This window comes from Lycorma delicatula, chromosome 8 (assembly GCF_047948215.1).
Source record: "Lycorma delicatula isolate Av1 chromosome 8, ASM4794821v1, whole genome shotgun sequence".
Classification (NCBI taxonomy): domain Eukaryota; kingdom Metazoa; phylum Arthropoda; class Insecta; order Hemiptera; family Fulgoridae; genus Lycorma; species Lycorma delicatula.
This window is the reverse complement of record NC_134462.1, coordinates 104,185,115-104,206,305: the sequence shown is the minus strand read 5'-3', so window position 1 is coordinate 104,206,305 and position 21,191 is coordinate 104,185,115. Positions and strand designations below refer to the sequence as shown.

Below are 21,191 nucleotides of genomic sequence, written 5' to 3'. Positions count from 1 at the left end.
GCTTCATACCAAAAATGTTTCATACCAAAATTTAAGTTTCTTAAAATATAAAGATGCAAAAACAGACATAAAAGTTAAGTTAAATAACTTCTGATGTATTAAAATTTAAAAATACACAATTTGAAATATTACAAAAGTAAAAATATATATTCTGCTAGACATATGTTAAATGGATCAACTTAGTCAAAAACAAAAACACATTAAGATTGGCATAACATCAAAATACATTTTATATGACAAAGATCAGCTGCAAATGACAAATTAATGTAACAAGCTTTAAAGTATACAGTTAATGAACCTGACACCTATATTAAATAAGACAGTGTCGCTACCAATTGAGCTGCAATCACAAAAACTTAAGTTCAGAAAGAATAACTGCCTACTTCTAAAAAAAATTCTAAATTAGGCAAAAACTCTTTGAAACTCTTTTAAATGATTAAATGTAACACAGTACTTTTCAAGAAGATGCCTGCAGGCAATCGTAGTTAGTTGTTATATGGCGACACTGAAAGGAGAAAATAAATAAATTTATGTAAGTAACTAAAAAAATAAATAATAAATAAAAAAAATATATATAATAAATCTGAAAGTATAAATATAATCTAGCCAAATTTAAACTACGCTCGTTTCGATCACTAAATTAAGGTTAGCAGGAAAGTTAAATTTTAATTTTAATTATTTTCTCCTTTCAGTGGTGCCATATAAAAAAAAATTATAGATTGCCTTTCTTCTGGGGGCATCTTCTTTAAAAGTAGCTATAAATCAAAACATAATTTCTGATAATGAAAAAGAATGATAATAATAATTCATGTTTGAAATTAAAAGTAAAACTACTAAGAAAAACTTAACTTAAGCTTTTAAGTTAATTTAACACATTTTAAAAGTAAATCCAACAATTATAACATCATCAGTGATGTATAAACTTATATTTCTGTAATAGCGCAATGAACTGAGAACTCCTATGGAAACTAGAGATACTGCTACTGAAATCTAACAACAATCTATTACACAAGCATTTTGTTAAGATGCAATATAATTAGAAATAAAAATAACCAAACTGCAATTTCCTAAACCACAAATTTTACACTCTATCAACACAAACCTTTTAAGACGAGAATGCATGAACAGCTAGTAATCTTTAACTCAAAGGAAGACTAATTTAAAGAAGTACTAACTTTCCTATTAGTCATAATGTCAGAACTTTTGAGGAAAACCACCGTACGTAAGGCTGAGACTATATTCATAAACTAAACCTTCCAGACTAAATTGAAAACTATAAAAAATTGATATTATTAATACTTCTACTGGGAAGAATGATGGATTTTTAAGGGGCGCATTTTATAATCTGAATAGCTAGGAGTCATGAATATACACTGATTTTACCTAATATAGATAGAAAAATTAATATATAATAGTATATTTGTGTTTTTAAATATTATTATATACTGTTAATAATAAGCAATTATAGAATTAAATCAATAACTTCTGTATCCTAAAGACAGTTAGTATGATAAATAAAATAAGCAAACATTTTTCATACAACACATCTTCTTTAATGCAAGTAAAAATTCAACCGGTTGTGATGATAGATTGTTCAAGCAATGTTACAAATTTATTTTATAAAAAATGTACAAAAATTAGGAAAAATTTCATAATCAGCAACACAGTTAGCTGTTCTGGTATTTTATTGCGGTAAACAATCCAGACATTATAATTATAGCTATTACAATTACTGCATATAATTGTTATTCTACAATCAAATACCATAACAGTTAACTGATTTTGATTACATTTAAATGAATTTGAAAATTAATTATAACACACGAATAATTTATATTATTAATAATTTGAAAGCTAACAACATTTAAATCATTTTATACAGCCTAACATCTCTAAATTCTAGTTCTGATTCCAAAAAATACAATCCTTTCCATGAATATTAAAGTCCCTAAACAACTATAATGTTTATTTAATGAAACTTCATTACTTTGTTGTTTTAATGATATAAATTGAGATAAAACATGAAAAAAATAATATAAAAATGTCAGTTTGTTAATGATTTTTTCTCCAATGTACAATTCTCTATATTCCTTCAATATAGAAAATCCTACAATCAAATACCAGAACAGTTAACTAATTTTTATTAAACTTTAAATGAATTTGGGAATAAATATTTATAACACACACCTACTTACATTACTAAGTACACATATCCTCCAATAGACTATAAGTTTCATCAAATCACAAATGAATTAAGAAGTAATATTGGAAACTACTGTTAAAGTTTGTCAAACATACATTAGAATACACTTGATATCTTGCAATGCTTAACCTACAAGCAACTCATACAAATATACTAAATACTACAAAATATAATAATAATATGGGAATCTATTTAATATTTTAGTTTGGTTAATTTGGCAAAACCATTGAAAGGATTTAATAGAAATTTAGTTAAAAAAAAAAATAGTGAATGAAATAAAATTGTTACAGATAATCTGTAATGAAAACTGAAAAATTGCTATGAAGACAATCTTAAAGAACTGTTGTTAAATTTGTCAGAAACTAATCCACACATGAAAATAAAGTTAACTTAAACAGTTAAAAGAACAATAAATAATCAAAACAGAAATAATAGAAAAAATTGGTAAGATACTTTTTAGTTTTCACTAATTCCATAAACTTTCATTATATAAGTATTGGAATGTAAACGACATAACCTTACAATCACTCTTGGAAGGAATTCATCAGTCAGCTGATTTCAAACTGAAAATTTCAATTAAGCTTGTCTGCCAACAAAATTTTAATAATCACTAAAAACAAATTGGTCCATCTTGCCAAAACAGTAATAGTAATTCTAAAACAACATAGACCTACATTAGAAACTCTATTTAACAAGTTACAAAGCAAAACCCCTCAAATATTTATACTAATTATACAGAATCAACAATTAACAACATGATTACTTATCTAGCCATAACATACAAAAGTAAAGCATTTTCCCAACCCTCCAGTTTTGTCCATAATTAAGAAAAGATACAGAATTATTTTGTACACTGGTAATCATCTAATATTAATATGAATAAAATAATGACAATAAAACTATTCAGTCATATATTCTAACAGAATCAACCTAACAATACTTTTTTGGCCTCTAGGACCACCATTAGATATCGCTTCACAAAGATGAGATGAAATGACAATTTTATAGCATTTGAAAATGCCATGCCTGACTGGGATTCAAACACAGGACCTCTCGATGAAATGTCAAGACGCTACCTCTCACACCATAGCAACCTAACAGTACTTAAGAATAAAGGAAGGTTAAGTTTGTACTTCACAAAAAATTTAAGTTACGAATACCCTAAGAAACAATAAAAACCAAACAAAATAAAAATTCACAAATTTGAATTCTCATTTAAAGAGAAAAGGGTTCTTCACATAAATAAAACTTCCCCCATTAACTAACATTTCTTTCACTCTTTTCACAGTGCTGATATAAATTTACACAAAAGATTATATAATTTTCAAATTTAACAGAAACAAAATGAAATATGCAAAGCAAGTAAATGTTGTAACTGCATAAGAATATTTTTAATGAAAAACAAACACAAAATTCAATGTTCATTTTAAGATCACAGAATAATTAATTATTGGTTTTAATAAAGATAAACAATAAACTCTTCTATTGATAAAGACCGAAGTATAACATTTAAATTATGACATAAAATAATTATAATAATGAATATAACTGGGGATAATTCTACATTACTACCATCTTGTTTATAAGTAAATGGTTTTAAAAGTAAATCTTTAAAGAATAACTGGGTCGATTATATAACAACACAATAACTAGTAATAATTCTACCTTATAGAAATGTTAATATGGATACTTAATTCATCCTTATACTCTTTAAATGTAAAGTATGAAATGTAGCATTACTGAAAAGGTTAGGATACTAATCTCATATGACAATTATGTTGGCAAATAATCACCTATCATTTTGTGAAAAGTGTAATATAAATACAAAATCTAACGCAGGCATAAATAATATTAGCACAGATGAAGCATGGAATTTCACGTGTGTGTTTTAAATTTCTAATAAAAGATGCCACTGAAATAGGCTAGCCCATTAATGATGTAAACATTGTACGCTGTGACTAACCTTTACTATCAATTACGACTGCATAAAACTATTTATCAGGGTGGTATTCGAAAAACTTAAACATAGACAACACATTTTAGAGTAAAATTAAGTTAATTCGTATTTTTAACATTGATTACGATGGTAATTAAAGACTATCCCACGGCTAGATTTTAGGCCCATTAACATTGACAACACAGATGGCAGCACTATCGATAAGATATTTCTTTAACACAGCTATCTTATTCACACTATATATTTTTAAACATTACACAAATCACAAAAAAACACATTCCAGCACATATTTACTTCTTTTATCTAATGAAACTGAAGGATTAAACTGTATTTCACACGAATATAAGAGGAAAACAAACGCGTAAAAATATGATGAGGAGGCCATATCCCTGTCATCAGCCTAACCAACATGTCCTCATTCCAAATTCCACTTTTGATTTTAACATGTACGCTTACCACATCAATAGAACTGTAGATGTACACAATGGCTCAAATGTTTTAGAATCTAATCACATAATTCACATGTTTCTTTAATACACAAACACGATAAAATATTAAAATAAAACGGGATACTGTCATTTGGCGCCATCATGCCTGAAAAAATAACTGTAGAAGTTCATGTCACGTGACCAAAACGCGAGATCTCGTCTTCGGCGAGACATTTTTGAGATCCAGATTCCAACAGAGCTGCCAACTCTATGCACCCACACGTTAAACGTTTGTTTGGTTTTGAGTTTTTTTATGCTGTTCCATTCATAATTCGTTGGTAGTAATGACTGACATTCATCTACCTTTAAAGTTTACATTGCTTGTTGATCCATTATTACGTTGTTGATTGTGTTATGGTTAAAATATATATCTTAACGAGTTAGTTTTTTCTTAGGCGCTGGAAGACATTATCTTTACTATTGGTACCATTTGATCAATCAGCCACCGTAGTACAGTCATTCTAAAACGCTTCTTCTGGAAACGCTTGCTGTTATATATGTACAGTCTTTTAATGAATATTAAAAAGAGTGATTATGTTGTAGGTGCTTGTTTTTGTGCCTGTATTAAACCTATGAAATTAAGTGGTCTTGATTGATTGCAGACACTAGTTCGTACGTGATACGTTATACATGACGAAACTGAAATAGTCATCTAATATTTTGAAATGGATCCAGTTTTGATTCAGGTAACCTATGTTTAATTTTCATTATTTTGTGAAAGTAATTTATTAATATTGTAGTTTTATTTGATAGGTTAGATTAACTTGTTACAGCCCGTAACCATTTTGTGCTTTTATTTTACTTCAGTCTGTAAATTCGACCCGTTGTAATTTTTAAATTTTGTTTTTGAAACTAATTTAGTAGAGTGCTTTCTTTGTAAAGTTTAAAATATTTTTTCAGTATTATGATATTGTATTCTTTAATTGCTGTTAACGCGTGTAACAACGCACGTCTTTTATATAATATTAAGCCGCGTATTAACTTTTTTTTTTTAATTCGTAAAATAGAATCCTGTTAATATTTAAATATTTTTGTGAGATAAAATTCATAACTGTATTTAATATTATATATAGATTACTTTTGTTTGACCATAAATGTTACAATGATTGTGAATGAAACTATACAAAGGTGCATGTTCTTGCTCATAATATTTGGATACCAGTATCCTATTATTTGATTAATTGTACACCACATCTGATGGATGTAAAAACAACTTTTAAAACTTAATATAGAATAAGAAAATTGTGTTTTGTATTGCCAACTACATGTGGATGATGAGCTACTTATACAGTCACGCACTTTGTAAACTATTATTTTAGGTTTAAATGTATTCTTGTGTATGTATAATGCTGAAATAAAAATCTGCACATTTTCTTTTAATTTCAGGACACAAAATCACAGATAGATTTAGCGTGTCAGACAGCTACTGATTTTACTAAACGGTATTATGAAAGTTTAGATAGAAGAAGACATGTAAGGTTCATTATGTTTCTCTTATATCTTATTAATGTGTAATAATATTATTATATTTTTTTTAATTTATTGGATAAGGCTAAATGTAAACAATAGATTACTGATTTATCATTTTAATAAAATAAATTTAATGTTATAAAAAATGTTAAAAATAAATAAATCTGTTGCAAAATTTTAAATGTTATTGTAAATTTTAACTTTTATAATTTTTTTTAAATTGTTTATTTTATGGCAGTGTTACACCAAATATGTTATAATGACTACATTAGTCATTTCTCACAATGACTGCTTCACTGTTACCCATCCAAATGCATACAGAATCTGCTCAAGGCAACAAAAAAAACTCATGTGACATCATAATTTTTGATTTGCTGTTGTTTAAGTGGCCTGTGATGATTTTCTGTATTTGTAATGTACTAGTTTTCATGCTCTTACAATTTTTAGTACTTAATGTCAATTTTTTCAACTTGATTTTGTTTGATTTAGACCTTCCAATGAGATTTTTTGTTTAATTTTGAAAAATGCCTCTAATATAATCACATTATAATAATACCATATATAGTATAGTGATTTTTTACTGTGTAATATAATTCATATACAGTAGAATCCTGTTTATCTGGTCACAATGAAAAAAGATTGGTTATTGCAAAGAGTAAGTAATCATCTTAAAACATATATAAGTAAAAGCAGGATGTAATATGACATTCTAAATAACTGTAAATAAAGGAAGAAATATTTAATTTTAAAGTGAAACTTAACAGTATTTATACTGTGTAGTACTGTATTACTCTACAGGGGTTTTAAAAAACAGTACATATTAAACTTTTTTCTCAATTATGGCCAGTTAGCATAATAAAAGAACATCAAAGAGATTTATTGTCAACAGAAATAGTCTAAATTTTTTTTCTTGTTTAAAGTCAACATCCTGGACTCGGCTGCTACATGTTTCCATTTCTTTGCCCATAAAATATCCATAGGCGTTGAATTCAGGTGCTGTTCTAAATACTGTACAGCAATATCAAACCCGTGCTTGGTGTCATTGTGAGAAACCTTGGTAATTAGGGCATCTTCACGTTCGAATTCTGTTGCACAATTTAAGTAATTATTTGATTGTTGTTCAATTATTCATTAAAGTTATCCTCATTAACATCATCTTCCACTAGCTGTGTTCTATTACGTTGCCATGTTCAATATCAGACTATATAGTATGTAGATATTAGACTACTAATTTTATGTCATTATCACTATATATGTCATTTGTGGCTTCAATTCTTGTGGAAGTACTGTTTTCTGACTACATACTTGACTACACTTCCCAATGATTTTTTTAATGTTTCAGTCTTCTGCAACCATGCAAATCACATCTTTAATGTTCATTTCTTAAAAAGATTATAGCCCTGTTCTTTCAAGAATGAAATCCAATATATTTTCAACTGTCTTTTTTTCAGCCCTGATCCATAGGTTGGATGAAAGGTGTAGATGAGCTGGTAAAAATATTGTTTTAATTTCTCATTTTTGTAAGTCATTTTCATTTGATATCCAAAAGAAGAATAGCTTTTAGTGTAAGACTTTTTATCTTAAATTATATTCAACTAACTGTACAAATTCATTATAAAACCAGTTCTTAAAAAGATTGCTGTCCATTCAGGCAGAATCCTCGTTACGATAGTAAATTAGGGGTGTTATATAAGCTAGCATCATTAGCTGACAATTTTTCCCCAACAAAGGCATCTTGGTGAATTCTATGGTATCATATGTTTTCCACCAGTGAAGCCATTCGTCACTTGCCTTGAATTTTTATCTTCCCACTCCAGTTTCATATACAGAGCTGTTGCTTTAATAGTAGGTCCAGATAAAGGAGTTCCTTTCCAGCATTCTTGGCAGAACCATAGCCATAATCCACTATCCATGAAAACCAATTTAGGCTTTCTCAGCATTTTTTTGGTTTTTAACGTGTCTCTTTCAAGCTCAGTATGTACTTCGAGGGTCTTTCCGTTTTCCCTTCAATCTTTAATTGTGGTAATGGCAATTCCCAATTTTAGAGAAAGTTTTTGCACAGACTCTCCCTTTCCAAGTTGTTCAAACACTTGAATTTTCTTCTGTATTGAACATACTACACATTTTCGTTTTTACACACACAAAAAGAACAAACAAAGATTCATTAACACTTTATTCATTATGCTTTTGCAGTAACAGACAAACACCTGTACAGTTGTGTACAGTAATTACCCAATACAACATGATAATATTCAACACACAAACGAGTTTAAGCATGCACATACATATTAAATATGATGTGACTTTTATGAGTTGATTCATATTACTAATTACTGTTTAAATGTGCTTGACTTAAACATTAAATAGCAATTAATATTATTTGTTATTTGAGTTATAGAAATTTATTTAAAATTTCAATTACGTATATATAGAACTAAAGTAATTAGTCACTTTTCATTGTTGTATACTTAATATGTGTGTGTTTGTGCGCACGTGCGTGTGTATGTTTCGTGTTAATTTTTAAAAATTACATTTTTAAATAAGGTTGAACTTAATTTAAAAACAAAGTTTACTCATTTTAGGATTAATTCTAATTGACAGCCCAAAAAAGCTGCAAATTTTGTTTTAATAGGCACATTTTATTTTTTTTTAACATTTACAGTTTAAATTTTAAAAACATAAAAACGAAAACGGAGAAAAGGAAGTTTTCACATTTGATCTATATTACTAATGTTTCATTAATCAGTTAATTTTAAAGCTAAATTTAGGTCATAGGAGTTACTATCTAAGTGGTTAGGAGTCAATGCTCAGTAGAGGGGGGGAGTAAGCAGATATACATGGTCTCCCCCTGTTCTGTTGGTGACCCTATTTTATTAGCCAACATGGTTTGGACAAAGAACATTGTGGCTTTGCTGTGTGCACATATTTTGAAAACAACTGATCTGTGATTGCAATCAAAGAGCTTTTCGGCGATGGCAACATAATGCGATACAGTGCTGTTCTAATGCGAAGACAATTTGTCTTGGGTTAGGCAGTTGTAGGGCTTAGTAGCTCACTAAGAAGAGAGATATACATGGTCAATGAAGGTCTACAAAAAACACCAGAAATATCTCAAAGACGTTCCGCTCAGAGGCATGCTGTTGCCTTGGGGATTGGTTTGCTTGGCAATTCTCCCGCCACCATCCCATTCAGTCGCCCTAAAGCACAAGACCAAATGTCTGTGCCACAAACAGCTACTGAGCCATGAAACAGTTTAGCGACCAGTGTCCTAACAAGCTCCTACAGCTAACCTAAATGCGTTAGCGGAATAAGTGTGGTACCATACACCACTTGCTTGCGTGTCCCACCGCCCACTTGTCATATATCACTAAAATCGGTAGGCGCATCCCATCAACTACCAAAACATATATGACTATCAATAATTAATTTATCTTCCCAAAAACTAACAATTTGCTGCCATGTCTAGGCCACTGAATATGCCAGCAAGTTCCTGTCCACTATTAAAGTGCTTGGAGCCTTAATATGGCTGGTAGCCAGCCATATTTCTCAGTTAGCTTCCTACAGCAGCGTGGTAGGAGTCTTTTCCCTTAGGTAAACTACTGATGTCGGTTGAACAAAGAACCACATCAAGGAACTCTCACACGGTCTGACAATGCGGCTCTTGCCACTTGTGAGTGGTCAATTTTCCCCTTGACCTCTAAGTTCTAGGGTGGCCTGAGTTCTGGCCCCCTAAGAGCTGGGCAATTGAACATCATGTGTTCGTTCAACTGGACCTCCCCGCAGACGTACAGCTGCGGGACCTCCCCGCAGCTGTACGTCCATATTTGTTTCAGGTGGAACTGAAACAAATATTGGTTTAAATTTACATGGTTGTAGGGCACTTGGGCTCCTGTTGCCCTTAAAAATGAAGGAGAGGCATAACATCCCCCCAGATCCTGTATAAATTTATACAAGGATCTTCCCTTTAGTCATGGTGTGCCATTCTTGCTGACATGCATCCATCGCGAGATTGTAAAGCCTCCTTTGCAAGCGGGAGATGGGCACCTGTTTGAAATTTAGAACCGGTGCATTGAGATCACCGTTCCGCTCCGGTACAGGCCTGGCTTGAAACCGCATCCCAACTACCTTGGCCTCTTTGCAATTTCTACATGGCTGCCCGAACTTTCACCACTAAATCGATTGGGAGAGCCTTTCCCAATGCAGTGGTAGCCTCGTAGGAGGTTGTTTTAACAACATCAATGCATACAATTAAGGCTCTGCACTGGGCACTCCTTAAATTTTGAATAAGTGCTCGATTTCTTTCCAACCTATGCGCCCAAATGGACGCCATGTAAGAGGTCATACTGTCGAAGACACTTCAGTACAGTACACCATGTATAAATGATGGCCTGACAGTACGTAATCCTCCTAAGCTTGTGCATCACAGAGACGGCATCTGCTGCTACTTGCCTAATGTGGTTGTGCTAAACAGCAACTTTTCATCAAACAAAACACCTAGGTACTTATGAACTCAAACTCGACTGATTACAAGGTTATACTTAATACAAGGTTACAACTATGATAATTTGTCTGCACCCTTGAGAAGTATAAACTTCGTCTTGGGTACAGAAATCCTTAAATTTTGAATGTCCATCCAGCCCTCTGTGGTTAACTTAGCCGCCTGTGCTCAGTCTTCTAGCTGCGGTGGTGAATTACCACAAACTAACAGGAGACAGTCATCAATGAAAGTCTGGGTCGTGACCCCTTCCAGGAATGTCAGTCCAAAAAATCCGTCTAATACCAGGTTCCACAGCAAGGGACCGAGAACAGAGCTCTGTGGGCTTCCCCTGGTGACAGATTTTTCCACAACTAGGTGCGCATCCTTAAACAGCCGTGCGATCCGACAAGTACTCACGTACTATGGCCTGCAGGGCTATGGGAACATTGTGACATTCCAACTCATAGAGGATAGAACTCCAACACAAGGAAGGAAATGTTGCCTCAATGTCAATAAAAATTCCCAAAACATATTTACAGTCGGCGCTTTCCACCTCGACAAGAGCATTTAAAATGCCGTTCCACTAACAGCCTTTCAAGCAACTTACTGATTACTGACAAGAGGCTGATGAGCCGATAACTGCTGACCTCACTCAGAACCTTTCCTGATTTTAAGAGCACCGTCACCAAAGAGGCATGCTGTTGCCTTTGGGATGTAGACCACAGTTTGAAGAGGATTCCGCATCTCAATTTGAATTTTCAACCCTTCAAAATAATGATGTTTCAAGAATTGAACCCAGCAGACTACTTCAACTGCCAAAATCTATGTAAACTAATGCTTGCACAGATCATTACCAAGACAGCTTTCTTTAGTAGCAACAAGGCACATTTTCACCTCAGTGGGCTGTGAATAAGCAAAATTTTCACTACTGGACATAAAACAACCTCTGAATTATTCTTGAAAGATCACTAAATATCCCCCCTAAACTAACGGTGTGGTGTGCCTTATCACATTTTGGTGTTATAGTCCCACACTTCTTTGAGAGTGGCATGACCATGAATTCTGAAAGTTATGCCTCAGTGTTGTGAAATTTTCTGCAGCCCAGAATGGATAAGATTGTTGAAGAGGAGTTGGGGAAGTTGTGGTTCCAGCTGGTTGGGACTTATGTCATCCTGTTGGAAGACGGCCTATTCTGAAATGATGAATTTCACTTACATAGCCCAAAATTCACTCAGAGTTTTGAGAGAAATTTTTCCTGTATGTGTGATCTCTATGAGGGGTGATGCGGAGTGGCCTGCGTCACTTGATTTAACCATTTGCGATTTCTTTCTTTGGGGGTATCTGAAGGAAATGGTACTTAAATGTCATCCTCACACTCTTCCAGAGCTAAGGGAGCAGATTATTGAAGAGGATAATACCATACTTTGCAATATGGTGATCAAGCTATACAAAGCATCAGAGATAGCCTGAAACAGTGTATTGCTGCTAACAGCCACCATGTTAAGGACATTATTTTCAAAACTTTGATTATTAAGTGGTATATAGTGCTAATTTAAAAAATAAAACTTTTTTCTCCATATACCCCCACTACTTTTTTATAACTCCTCAAAACTGCTTAATTGGTTCTGCCACACTGTATATTAAATTATTTAATCGTTTTTTTTTTTTTCAGTTGATGTCTCGCTTGTATATGGATTCTGCTATATTAGTATGGAATGGAAATGGGACTAGTGGTAAAGAAGAAATTCAAAAATTTTTATCTTCTTTACCTACATGTGATCATATAATTATTACGTTAGATTCGCAGAAAGTATTAGGTAGGCTACAAAAAAAAAAAACTACATATTCAATTAAATTATATTCAGCTTAAGAGCTATGTAGTCTACTTGTAATAAAAAATACTGCTCTATTGGCTTGTAAAAATACTGATAATGTTAATTTAAAAACTGTGTTCTATAATTTATGACCAATAAACAACCTTGTAAGGACAACCTTGTCCTTAAATTTGACATAAAATACACTATGTTTAGTCATAGTATTTTATAGTAAGGCAACATACACAACTGGTTTACATTCAAGCCATGTGTTTTTATTGAAAACACATGATTTTATTTTTACCATTCATTGAAATAATTGCCTATTCAATTGAAACTGTAGTTTTTAGCATCCCTTGATTTACAATGAGAAGATAGCGAGTTGGTTTTCTTGTTTTGTTCTATCTATCTTCTCAAAGATACTTAACAGGCCTTTAATTAAAGAAATCTTATATACACAGTTATTATATTCGACTTAATAAACAAAATTTCTTTCATGATGTCAAATGTTGAATGATTACTATAAACGTTTTTAGAACTAACATGGATAGAATATTCAAAAATCATAACTGATAATAACCTACATGACAGAAATCATGTTTTGAGTAATAAAATAAAATCTATGTATCTTTTGGTTTTTCAGATTCAGCTGTATCAAATAAACTTGCATATCTGATACAAACTGGTGGAACAGTAAAATATAATGGTAAGACACCAAGACACTTTCAACAAAATTTTATGATTACTGCAGAAGATGATAAATGGAAAATTGTTAGCGATTGTTTTAGATTTCAAGAACCTGTACCACCTTGAATTTCTGTAATTTAATTATATATAAATTTCTTTTCACATCGTTTAATTTGTTTTTATTTTTGATTTTTCCAGTTAATACATACTGTTTTATAAACAAATTAATATCTAATCTCTTATTTTATTCAACTGTATAATAATTTCAAGTACATTTTTAGTTGTATTTGGTATTTATCATTATAAAAAATAGGCTCTTACCTATTAAAACAAATGAGAAAAAGCAACTTATATAGTGGACAAAGACATTTTTTACTGCAGGAATGCACCTCTAATACAAGTCTCACCTTTTCTTTCCTTAGGCCTGATGTAATAAGGGAATACAGATTTTTAAAAAAATTACATATTTGTAAATAATATATATAGCATGGGAATATACATAATAGAAGAAATTTTCCTTATCAATTCATTATATATATGTAAACAATATCTCAAATATAGAAAATATTTAGAAATATGGGAAATAAATAATAATATTAGACCGAGATATTTAGACAGAAATTACATTTTTATAGACACATAAATGAATAGGTAAATTTGGAAAATGGTAAATACGAGGGTTATTTTTTTTTCAAGGTCCGATTGGTCACGAAATTAAAACCACCGTCAAAATAAAAAATTTTTTATTTGTTATAACTACTTACATAGTTATGCTATTTCTCTACGTAGTCGCCAATCCGATTTAGACATTTGTCGTAGCGTGGTACCAACTTTCCAATACCCTCATCATAGAATGGAGCCGCCTGTGTTTTCAGCCATGTTTCTACGCTGGTCTGCAGCTCGATGTTGCAGATTCGCTTGAACGTCTTTGGTTTATTGGGAGAATGAGAATGCATCCACTGTTTGGATTGTTCTTTTGTTACTTCAGTTTCGAAATGGACTGACGAATTTCTTGAATTGCCTCATCCTCTCGCCCAATGAGATCATCGGTTGACACTCACTTCCTTCCCTGACTGCCTACATCTGTACATCCTGCTTTAAAGTTCCTGCACCATTGTCGAAATTTGCTGTCACTCACTGAAGTTTCATCATACACATTACTCATTCGTCGATGAATTTCAGCTGCATTACACCCCTCACTTCACACTTGGCGGGAGATGCTATTGTTGTAGACATGTTTACGTGCTAGCTGCATGTTCAGAACTAAACGAAGTGACACAGCGTGATTGAACGCCATACTAGAGACGCTGCGCAATACATATGCGCAAAGATTCAACCGATTTTTACACAGGTTTTTATTTTGTGACTGATCGGACCTATCATTGTTTAATCTGTAGTAAAAAAAGAATGCATTGTTTGAGATAGTATTTAAATAATTGATGATTATTTATTTAAAAGTACTTGCATAAGTTGCTAAATTTAATTTAAGCTTGCTGTTAATTTAGTGTGTGTATGGTGGTTTTTGTTGATATTTATATACGCTTAATGAAATGATTTGCTGTACAAGGTTTTTTTTTAAATAGTTATCTGAAGTTTTTCTTTTTATAAAACATACCTATTTTATTTTTTTCTTGGTTTTAAGTTATACTAAAGGGGTTCCTAAACACTTCAAAGCAGGCAAAATCAACATGTGGTGAAGGAACAGCATAATTTGATTATTTTATTTCACTATGACAGTAACAATTATTATGGCAATTTTATTTAAGTTTATTCAGGTGATGTGTTCAAAAATAAATGCATTACAAAATTGTAACAAAACTTCATTGTGCAATTTTAATTTTTTCACAAAAATTATAACATGCTTCATGAAAATCAGCTGATTGCAAGATTTTAATTGTATAAGATTCCTACGTTGCTAGCAACCAAGTACAGTGATATATGACTGAAGTTGCAAAGAACAGAAACTGATGCATAAATATCTGGAATTATTGGATAAGTATTGAATACATCAGATACTCTTTAACAATCAGACAAGCATGTTAGTATCATTAAAGTGGTGAATCATTGTACATAAAAAAATTACATACTATTCAACAATTTGTAAAATAATGTTTTGTGGATTAAAATGATATGGATTCATTTGGTAAGACATACTGTACGTAAACACAGTGATCATCCAGAATGCTCATCAAAACGAATTGCTATTTAAAGCAATCAGCACAAATCACTATGTCGGTTACACAGGAAAAAATTTACATATTTAATTTTGTTGTATGAGGTGATTATTAGTTTTTTTCTTTAATGTAAAGATGTTGTAATGGTGGAAACATCCGCAATGGAAAATTATGATGAAAAAAAAATTTGCTATGCTTATCATTTTCTCAAATTTGCAAGTTTTAACATTTTTATTGCTCAGAAATTAGACAGATGTGATTTCATAAATTGTGTCAATTGACAATTTAAAAGTATGTTAAAAAATGTATAATTTGTTGAATTTTATAAGTCTGCAATAAAATAGTTTTGAAATTTACACGCGAGTAAACCAGATCACATCATTGTGATCGCCAGAATACCTTGTTTATTATTACAAATATTACGATGGAAAAAGAGACAGTTTTTCATAAAATTTACTGGTTGAATTAATTTCATCATAACTCATTTTGTGGTAAAAAATTGTGTTCTCTAAGTTTTTATAGATTCAAATGTCAAAGTAGAAAGGTCTCAATTTCATAAATAGTAGCTACAATTATTTAATTTTTCACTTAAATTACTGAAAAATTTTTTATTAGATTTTCTGATTGGTTGTACATCACTTTTCATGAAAAGTAATATTATCATGTACATTTTATAGTGAAATAAAAAAAATGGTACAGAGAAATGTATAGCATTAAAGTGGGCAAAAACATTTCTGGCATACATGCACTGGCTGGTGAAAAAGATTCCTTCTACATTATTAAATATTCACTGCACATGAGCAAGCCATGATAAAAAATAGTTGCCAATTGTTAAATGTATTTTGTGATTGCTACAGAAATTAATTTTTCTTAGAAAATTCACCATTATGATTAAAATTGGACTTGGACTTAACACCTTCATGTGTTTAGAAAAACCCGCATTTTTTAATTCTTGAATAGTAAGCAATTGAAAATGAAAACTACGCATTTAATTACAAAATAATATTATTCAAATTATTTGAATAACAATTTTAGAAATGAAGTAATATTTTTTAAGATACATGTTTGTTTTTTATTTATTTTATCAGCTTTTTCTATTTGTTATATATTAATACTAGCTCTCACTGCAGATTCGCCCATGCTATATGGTTACTTGCATTTCCTGTAGTAATCTTGTCTTTTTATTTTATATTTTTTGGTCAAGTAATCAAACGCAGTTGTAGTCACACCTACAGTAAAAGTGGCTGTGATGGTTGAGTCACAGTGCCGTATACCTTCACACCCTTTAAAAAAATCTGAATTAAAAAAAAAATTGTTTTAAAATATTTATCTTAAGACTATTTGCAAGTCCAAATCTACTGAATATCTCGTTTAGTATTGTCAGGATTGGGAAAATTTACAATCATTGTTTAAAATTTTTTTACCTTAACTCCTGTTCAAGGTCAGATTTCAAAAATCTATAAATTGGTTTATTCCCATGAAGACTACACTCGCCAAAAATCAAGTTGATTTCTTAATTTGTTACGGAGAAATTAAAAAATCCATTTAACCCGTGTAATTTCAAAAATCTAGAAATTAGTTTGAAGATTACACACACAAAAATGCAAGCTGATATCTTCATTTGTTACCAAGAAATTAAAAAAATAGTAAATTTCATTGTTACTCCATTTTACCCCCTTAAAACTCAGAATTTCAAAAAATCCTTTCTTAGTGTGCAGTTAGTCATGCTGTAAGAACATGTATATAAATTTTTATCAATTTATTTTCAGTAGTTATTGCTTGGCAATGTTTAAGAATCACTCATGCTATGTTGTCTTCAATTTCAATAAGATCTGATGAAAAATGTCTTGGCAGCGGCTCTCTGTAAGAAAAGAAATGAGAATTTTAGTGGCCTAAATGAGAAGTGCAACACTGCAACAGATTATTTACTATTTACAAGTTTTAATACATCATTTTTTGTTTTCGATAACATTTCTGAATAATTATGTTCTGTTAGATGGAGAATGTACCTGATGCATGCCAAAGTTAGCCTTCAACCTACCAAACAGTGCCCCGGCACCCCATTTGTTACCAGTTGATGATTGGTCTGGCCCCACGGGATGCCTATTATTATTATTATAGAAATTTATTTGACGTAAATTTAATTGTTATTTTTATAATATTAGTCATTTGAATCAAACAAAGTTCACACAGTGATAGAGACGGTTCACAGTTTATTAATTAAATTTCATTAAAGTTTGTGCTTTAACTGGCAAATCTACATTACTACATATACATTTTTTTTTTTTTGACATTTTACAAGATAAAATATATCTTTATAAACCTTCTAAGTTAACTCCAAGAAACATGGGTAAAAATTTAGTTGCAATTAATAGAGTATTTTTTTGTTTATCCCAAACAAAGAAAAACCTTCTTCCACTTTATATAATAGTATAGATTTTAGAAATAAATTTTGTTATTTTAGTATTACAATTTCAGATTTGCTAGAGACATTTTAATGAAGATGAAATGATTTAAAAAATGGAAGAACTTGGCTGAAATTCAAATCTATTATAAACAACTTTTGTAACCTTTTATTATTTTATAAATAACGATCTATGTATATTATTTCAGTGGTAATTGTTACATAAAAATGCCTAAAATAATAAAATGTGCTTTGAAATTAATAAACTAAATTTTATAATCATTATCTTGAATGCATTCACAAGTCTGTCTATTATATATTCATAATAGGAAGTCCTTGCTTATAGCTAAATAATATGATTACAAATAATTTGAATTATATAAAGTAGATAATACATAAATATACTTACAAACACTTTTGTAGAATTTAAGAAAGAAATAACAAATACTTAAATATATAAGGTGTCTCCACAACCACACAGCTGTAACTGTAATAGTTTTTTGTCATAATGGAAATGGACACTCTGTATATAATAGTATCTATATTATATCAAAAATGTGTTAAATGTTTTTGTACAAAATAAATTATAAAATTTATTATTCTTATTTATCCATAAAAATACATCGTGTAAGAAATGAGAAGATAAGTTAATTCGTGGTTAAATAAAAAGGAAATTCCCCAGCGTTTGCCTGGATGGATCAAAGGAAATTATGCTAAAACCTTGATTAGATCAGTGTAGAAAAACAATTATAAAATAAAATGTTTACCCATATTAGTAGTGTAATATCTAAATAATTTGAAATAATATTAACATAAATAAATGAAGTACTAAATATAAGAAAATAATTCATATTTCAGACATTAATTTAAAATTATTTGAGCACACATTTACGTATATGTGGGATGGAGATGTAGAAAAGTCAGGATTTTTTATTAATTCTTATTTAAAAATCTATCAATGGAGTAAATATTGCTTCTGTAAAAGAAAATCATTTCTGTTTTAAATAAATTGATGGCAAGATCTTTTAAATATGTTGATAATTTATTAAAAATAGCAATGAAAGTATAAAAGCCCTTTCATATAAACTGAAGTATTTTGTTGAGTTACATGAAAACAGTTCAGTTGACTTGTTCAATTGACGTGGAATTTTTTCTTTTTTAGTAGTATAAGTATAAGTGACAATTTTTTTTTGCAGAGATTGGATATTCAACTCGAGGATAAGGTAAAATTTCTAATTTTCTAAATATCAGTCTACATTAATCATATTTATGGGAGCCAAACAATGATCAATTTTTTGCTTCTTGAAAACTCAATGTGATTTTTTTAAAGAACCCCAAGACATAAAACAGTAATATTCCAGTACTTAACCATAATAAACATTCATGACAAGGTTAGTGTTATATTAAAATATTTCAAGCAAAACTGGATTCTGGTTGCAAATGAAATCAATTTATCATTCATCTCTTGATAACTTCTCATCTAATAAAACATCCAGAAATCTCCCTTTATGGACAACAGAAATGCTATTTTTTCCATTAATTGGGAATTCCATCCATACAATCATCAGTAATATTACATCTGTTTATAAAGTACAATGCAATGGTTTTATCAATTTTTAAACAGTGGTTACAAACTTTTCAGTAAATTAAGTTTTTGAACTCCTTATACAGAATTTCCTAGTCCTTTTAAGTACATCTTTAGATATGAATACAGTTGTGTGTCATCTGTGATAAGATTAACCATAAATGATTAAGATTTTTTGACAGATCATTAATAAACAATAAGAAAAGCAAGAGACTGATGAGGACACTTGTGGTATGCCATATTTTTGAATAGAAGACCTGTTTTTAATGTGTCCTTACCAAAGGATGAATCTTCAACTGCCTGGTTAAGGTTTATACTATTATATACTATATATATATATTTATGCCTTGTGTTTCTGAGATGGTAGTTGTTAAAAGTTTGTAAGATACATATGTTAAAATGTACGCAACTAGTAGTTGCGTACATTTTAACATATGTAGAAATAATAATAGTTGAAGGAATAATGTTTCTTATTCACACAATTTTGTCTACAACCTCCAATATATTTTTGTTTTTTCAGTTATACTCTGACAATCTCTAGAATGAAATCAGCTAGAACATGCATTTAAATTATCTTAAAATCTGTCTCGCTTATGAATTTTATCATAAAATAGATTTTGTGAAATAAATGTAATGTTTTTACAAGTGGATTAAAATAGTGAGATAGGTGATCACAAATTCATATACTAATAAAATGTTATATTATAATATATATGCATATTGACTGTTTAAATTGATGTCATGTTATCTAATACCTTTATTTTATTGTAAAGTAATACATAATGCAAGATATGCCTGAATTGGTCGATTAAGAATACTTTTCTAACCCTTATAACTTTATATTTGGTGCTTAGAGGAGGATGTCACTTTCATCAAAAAATGATGGAATCACAGGATAGTTTTAAAATGTAAAGCATATTAGATGTAACAAATTTACCTCTGAAAAGGAAAACTTTCAGTTGTTTTTTGCGGATACCATAATGCAAAACAAATTGTAAACATTTTTTTATAAACTTTTTTGTTTAATTTTTGTAACCAAAGTAGATAGAAAAATCAGCATAAATATTGTAAATATGACAGCACACAAAAAAATTAATAGGGAGTTATAAAAAAATAGATTAAATAAAAATGCATGCTGGTCCTCGTGGCATGAATGGTAGTCTCTCAGCCTTTCATCCAGAAGTCCCGGGTTCGAATCCTGATCAGGCATGACATTTTCACATGTAAAATGTTTATAAAATTGTACTTTCAGCGTGTCTTATGAGTGTTTTTATGTTTTCTGTGGGTGGTCTCATGGCATAATTTTCTGTCTTCTTTATTTTTCTATTTAATCTCTTTTTTTTACTTATTCTTTCCTTTTATTTTGCTTCCATTTTACACTTTTCACTAGTTTCTTAACTGTCAGTTTTAAAATATTAATTCGCCTAGAGCTGATTATAGGTTATGCTCCCTTTCATCGTTCTCTTTGTTAGACCGTCGTCTAGCATCCTTCACCTACCCTTACTATTTCCCCGTTTTAGTCCTCTGTTTACATATAATTTCTACTCATTTTCTCTATTTGGTTCTTTTCGTTTCTTAATCTCTCTTTAAAATTAAGCACAGGCTTCTAGATCTGTTGCAACAGTTGATTAGCGCACTTCTTGGTGACGGCAAGGGATGCTTTCCGGTGTCATCTGCTAACCTAGTTAATAGAATATTAACATATGGTGAATTGAGGTTTGCTGTTATGGTCTTGGTACAGTAGCCGGTGGCGTAGTCAAGCAAACACCCTAATGTCCAGCTAACTCAAGTTTTTGGTGATGATTTTTCAGTTTTATTAGTTATACATGCCAGCAGGAGTTGAATATGTTAAACTAGATCAAATTACTTCGGCATACATGCAAGAAATCTTTTTTTTTAGTACTATGCGATTACTGTTAGACAACAGTAATA

The 21,191-nt window shown here is 30.5% G+C and overlaps 2 protein-coding genes across 4 annotated transcripts in view; one reads left to right on the top strand and one right to left on the bottom strand.

Annotated features, from left to right (window-relative positions):
- Positions 1 to 4,750, bottom strand: part of rno (PHD finger protein rhinoceros) — a 63,799-nt gene extending 59,049 nt beyond the window's left edge. For 2 of the 3 annotated variants that reach the window (XM_075372483.1, XM_075372481.1), the window contains exon 1: positions 4,617 to 4,750. The gene's annotated coding sequence lies outside the window, so the exon portion shown is untranslated. Of the gene's footprint in view, positions 1 to 4,454 lie in introns of all 3 variants that reach the window. The other variant, XM_075372482.1, reaches the window with a different exon arrangement.
- A 107-nt stretch (positions 4,751 to 4,857) lies between these two features.
- Positions 4,858 to 13,268, top strand: Nxt1 (NTF2-related export protein 1). Its single transcript, XM_075372485.1, has 4 exons — positions 4,858 to 5,334; positions 6,035 to 6,121; positions 12,268 to 12,412; positions 13,053 to 13,268. The coding sequence occupies exons 1-4, from the start codon at positions 5,314 to 5,316 to the stop codon at positions 13,220 to 13,222; spliced, it is 423 nt and encodes a 140-aa protein (XP_075228600.1). The 5' UTR covers positions 4,858 to 5,313; the 3' UTR covers positions 13,223 to 13,268.
- The last annotated feature ends 7,923 nt before the right edge of the window (positions 13,269 to 21,191 follow it).

Bases quoted from the DNA above. Each gene is read 5' to 3' on its own strand.
- Nxt1 (XM_075372485.1), top strand. From the start codon at position 5,314: ATGGATCCAGTTTTGATTCAG. The intron at 6,122-12,267 runs GTAAGGTTCATT...TTTTTTTTTCAG, and splicing joins GTTTAGATAGAAGAAGACAT to TTGATGTCTCGCTTGTATAT. The intron at 12,413-13,052 runs GTAGGCTACAAA...TTGGTTTTTCAG, and splicing joins AGATTCGCAGAAAGTATTAG to ATTCAGCTGTATCAAATAAA.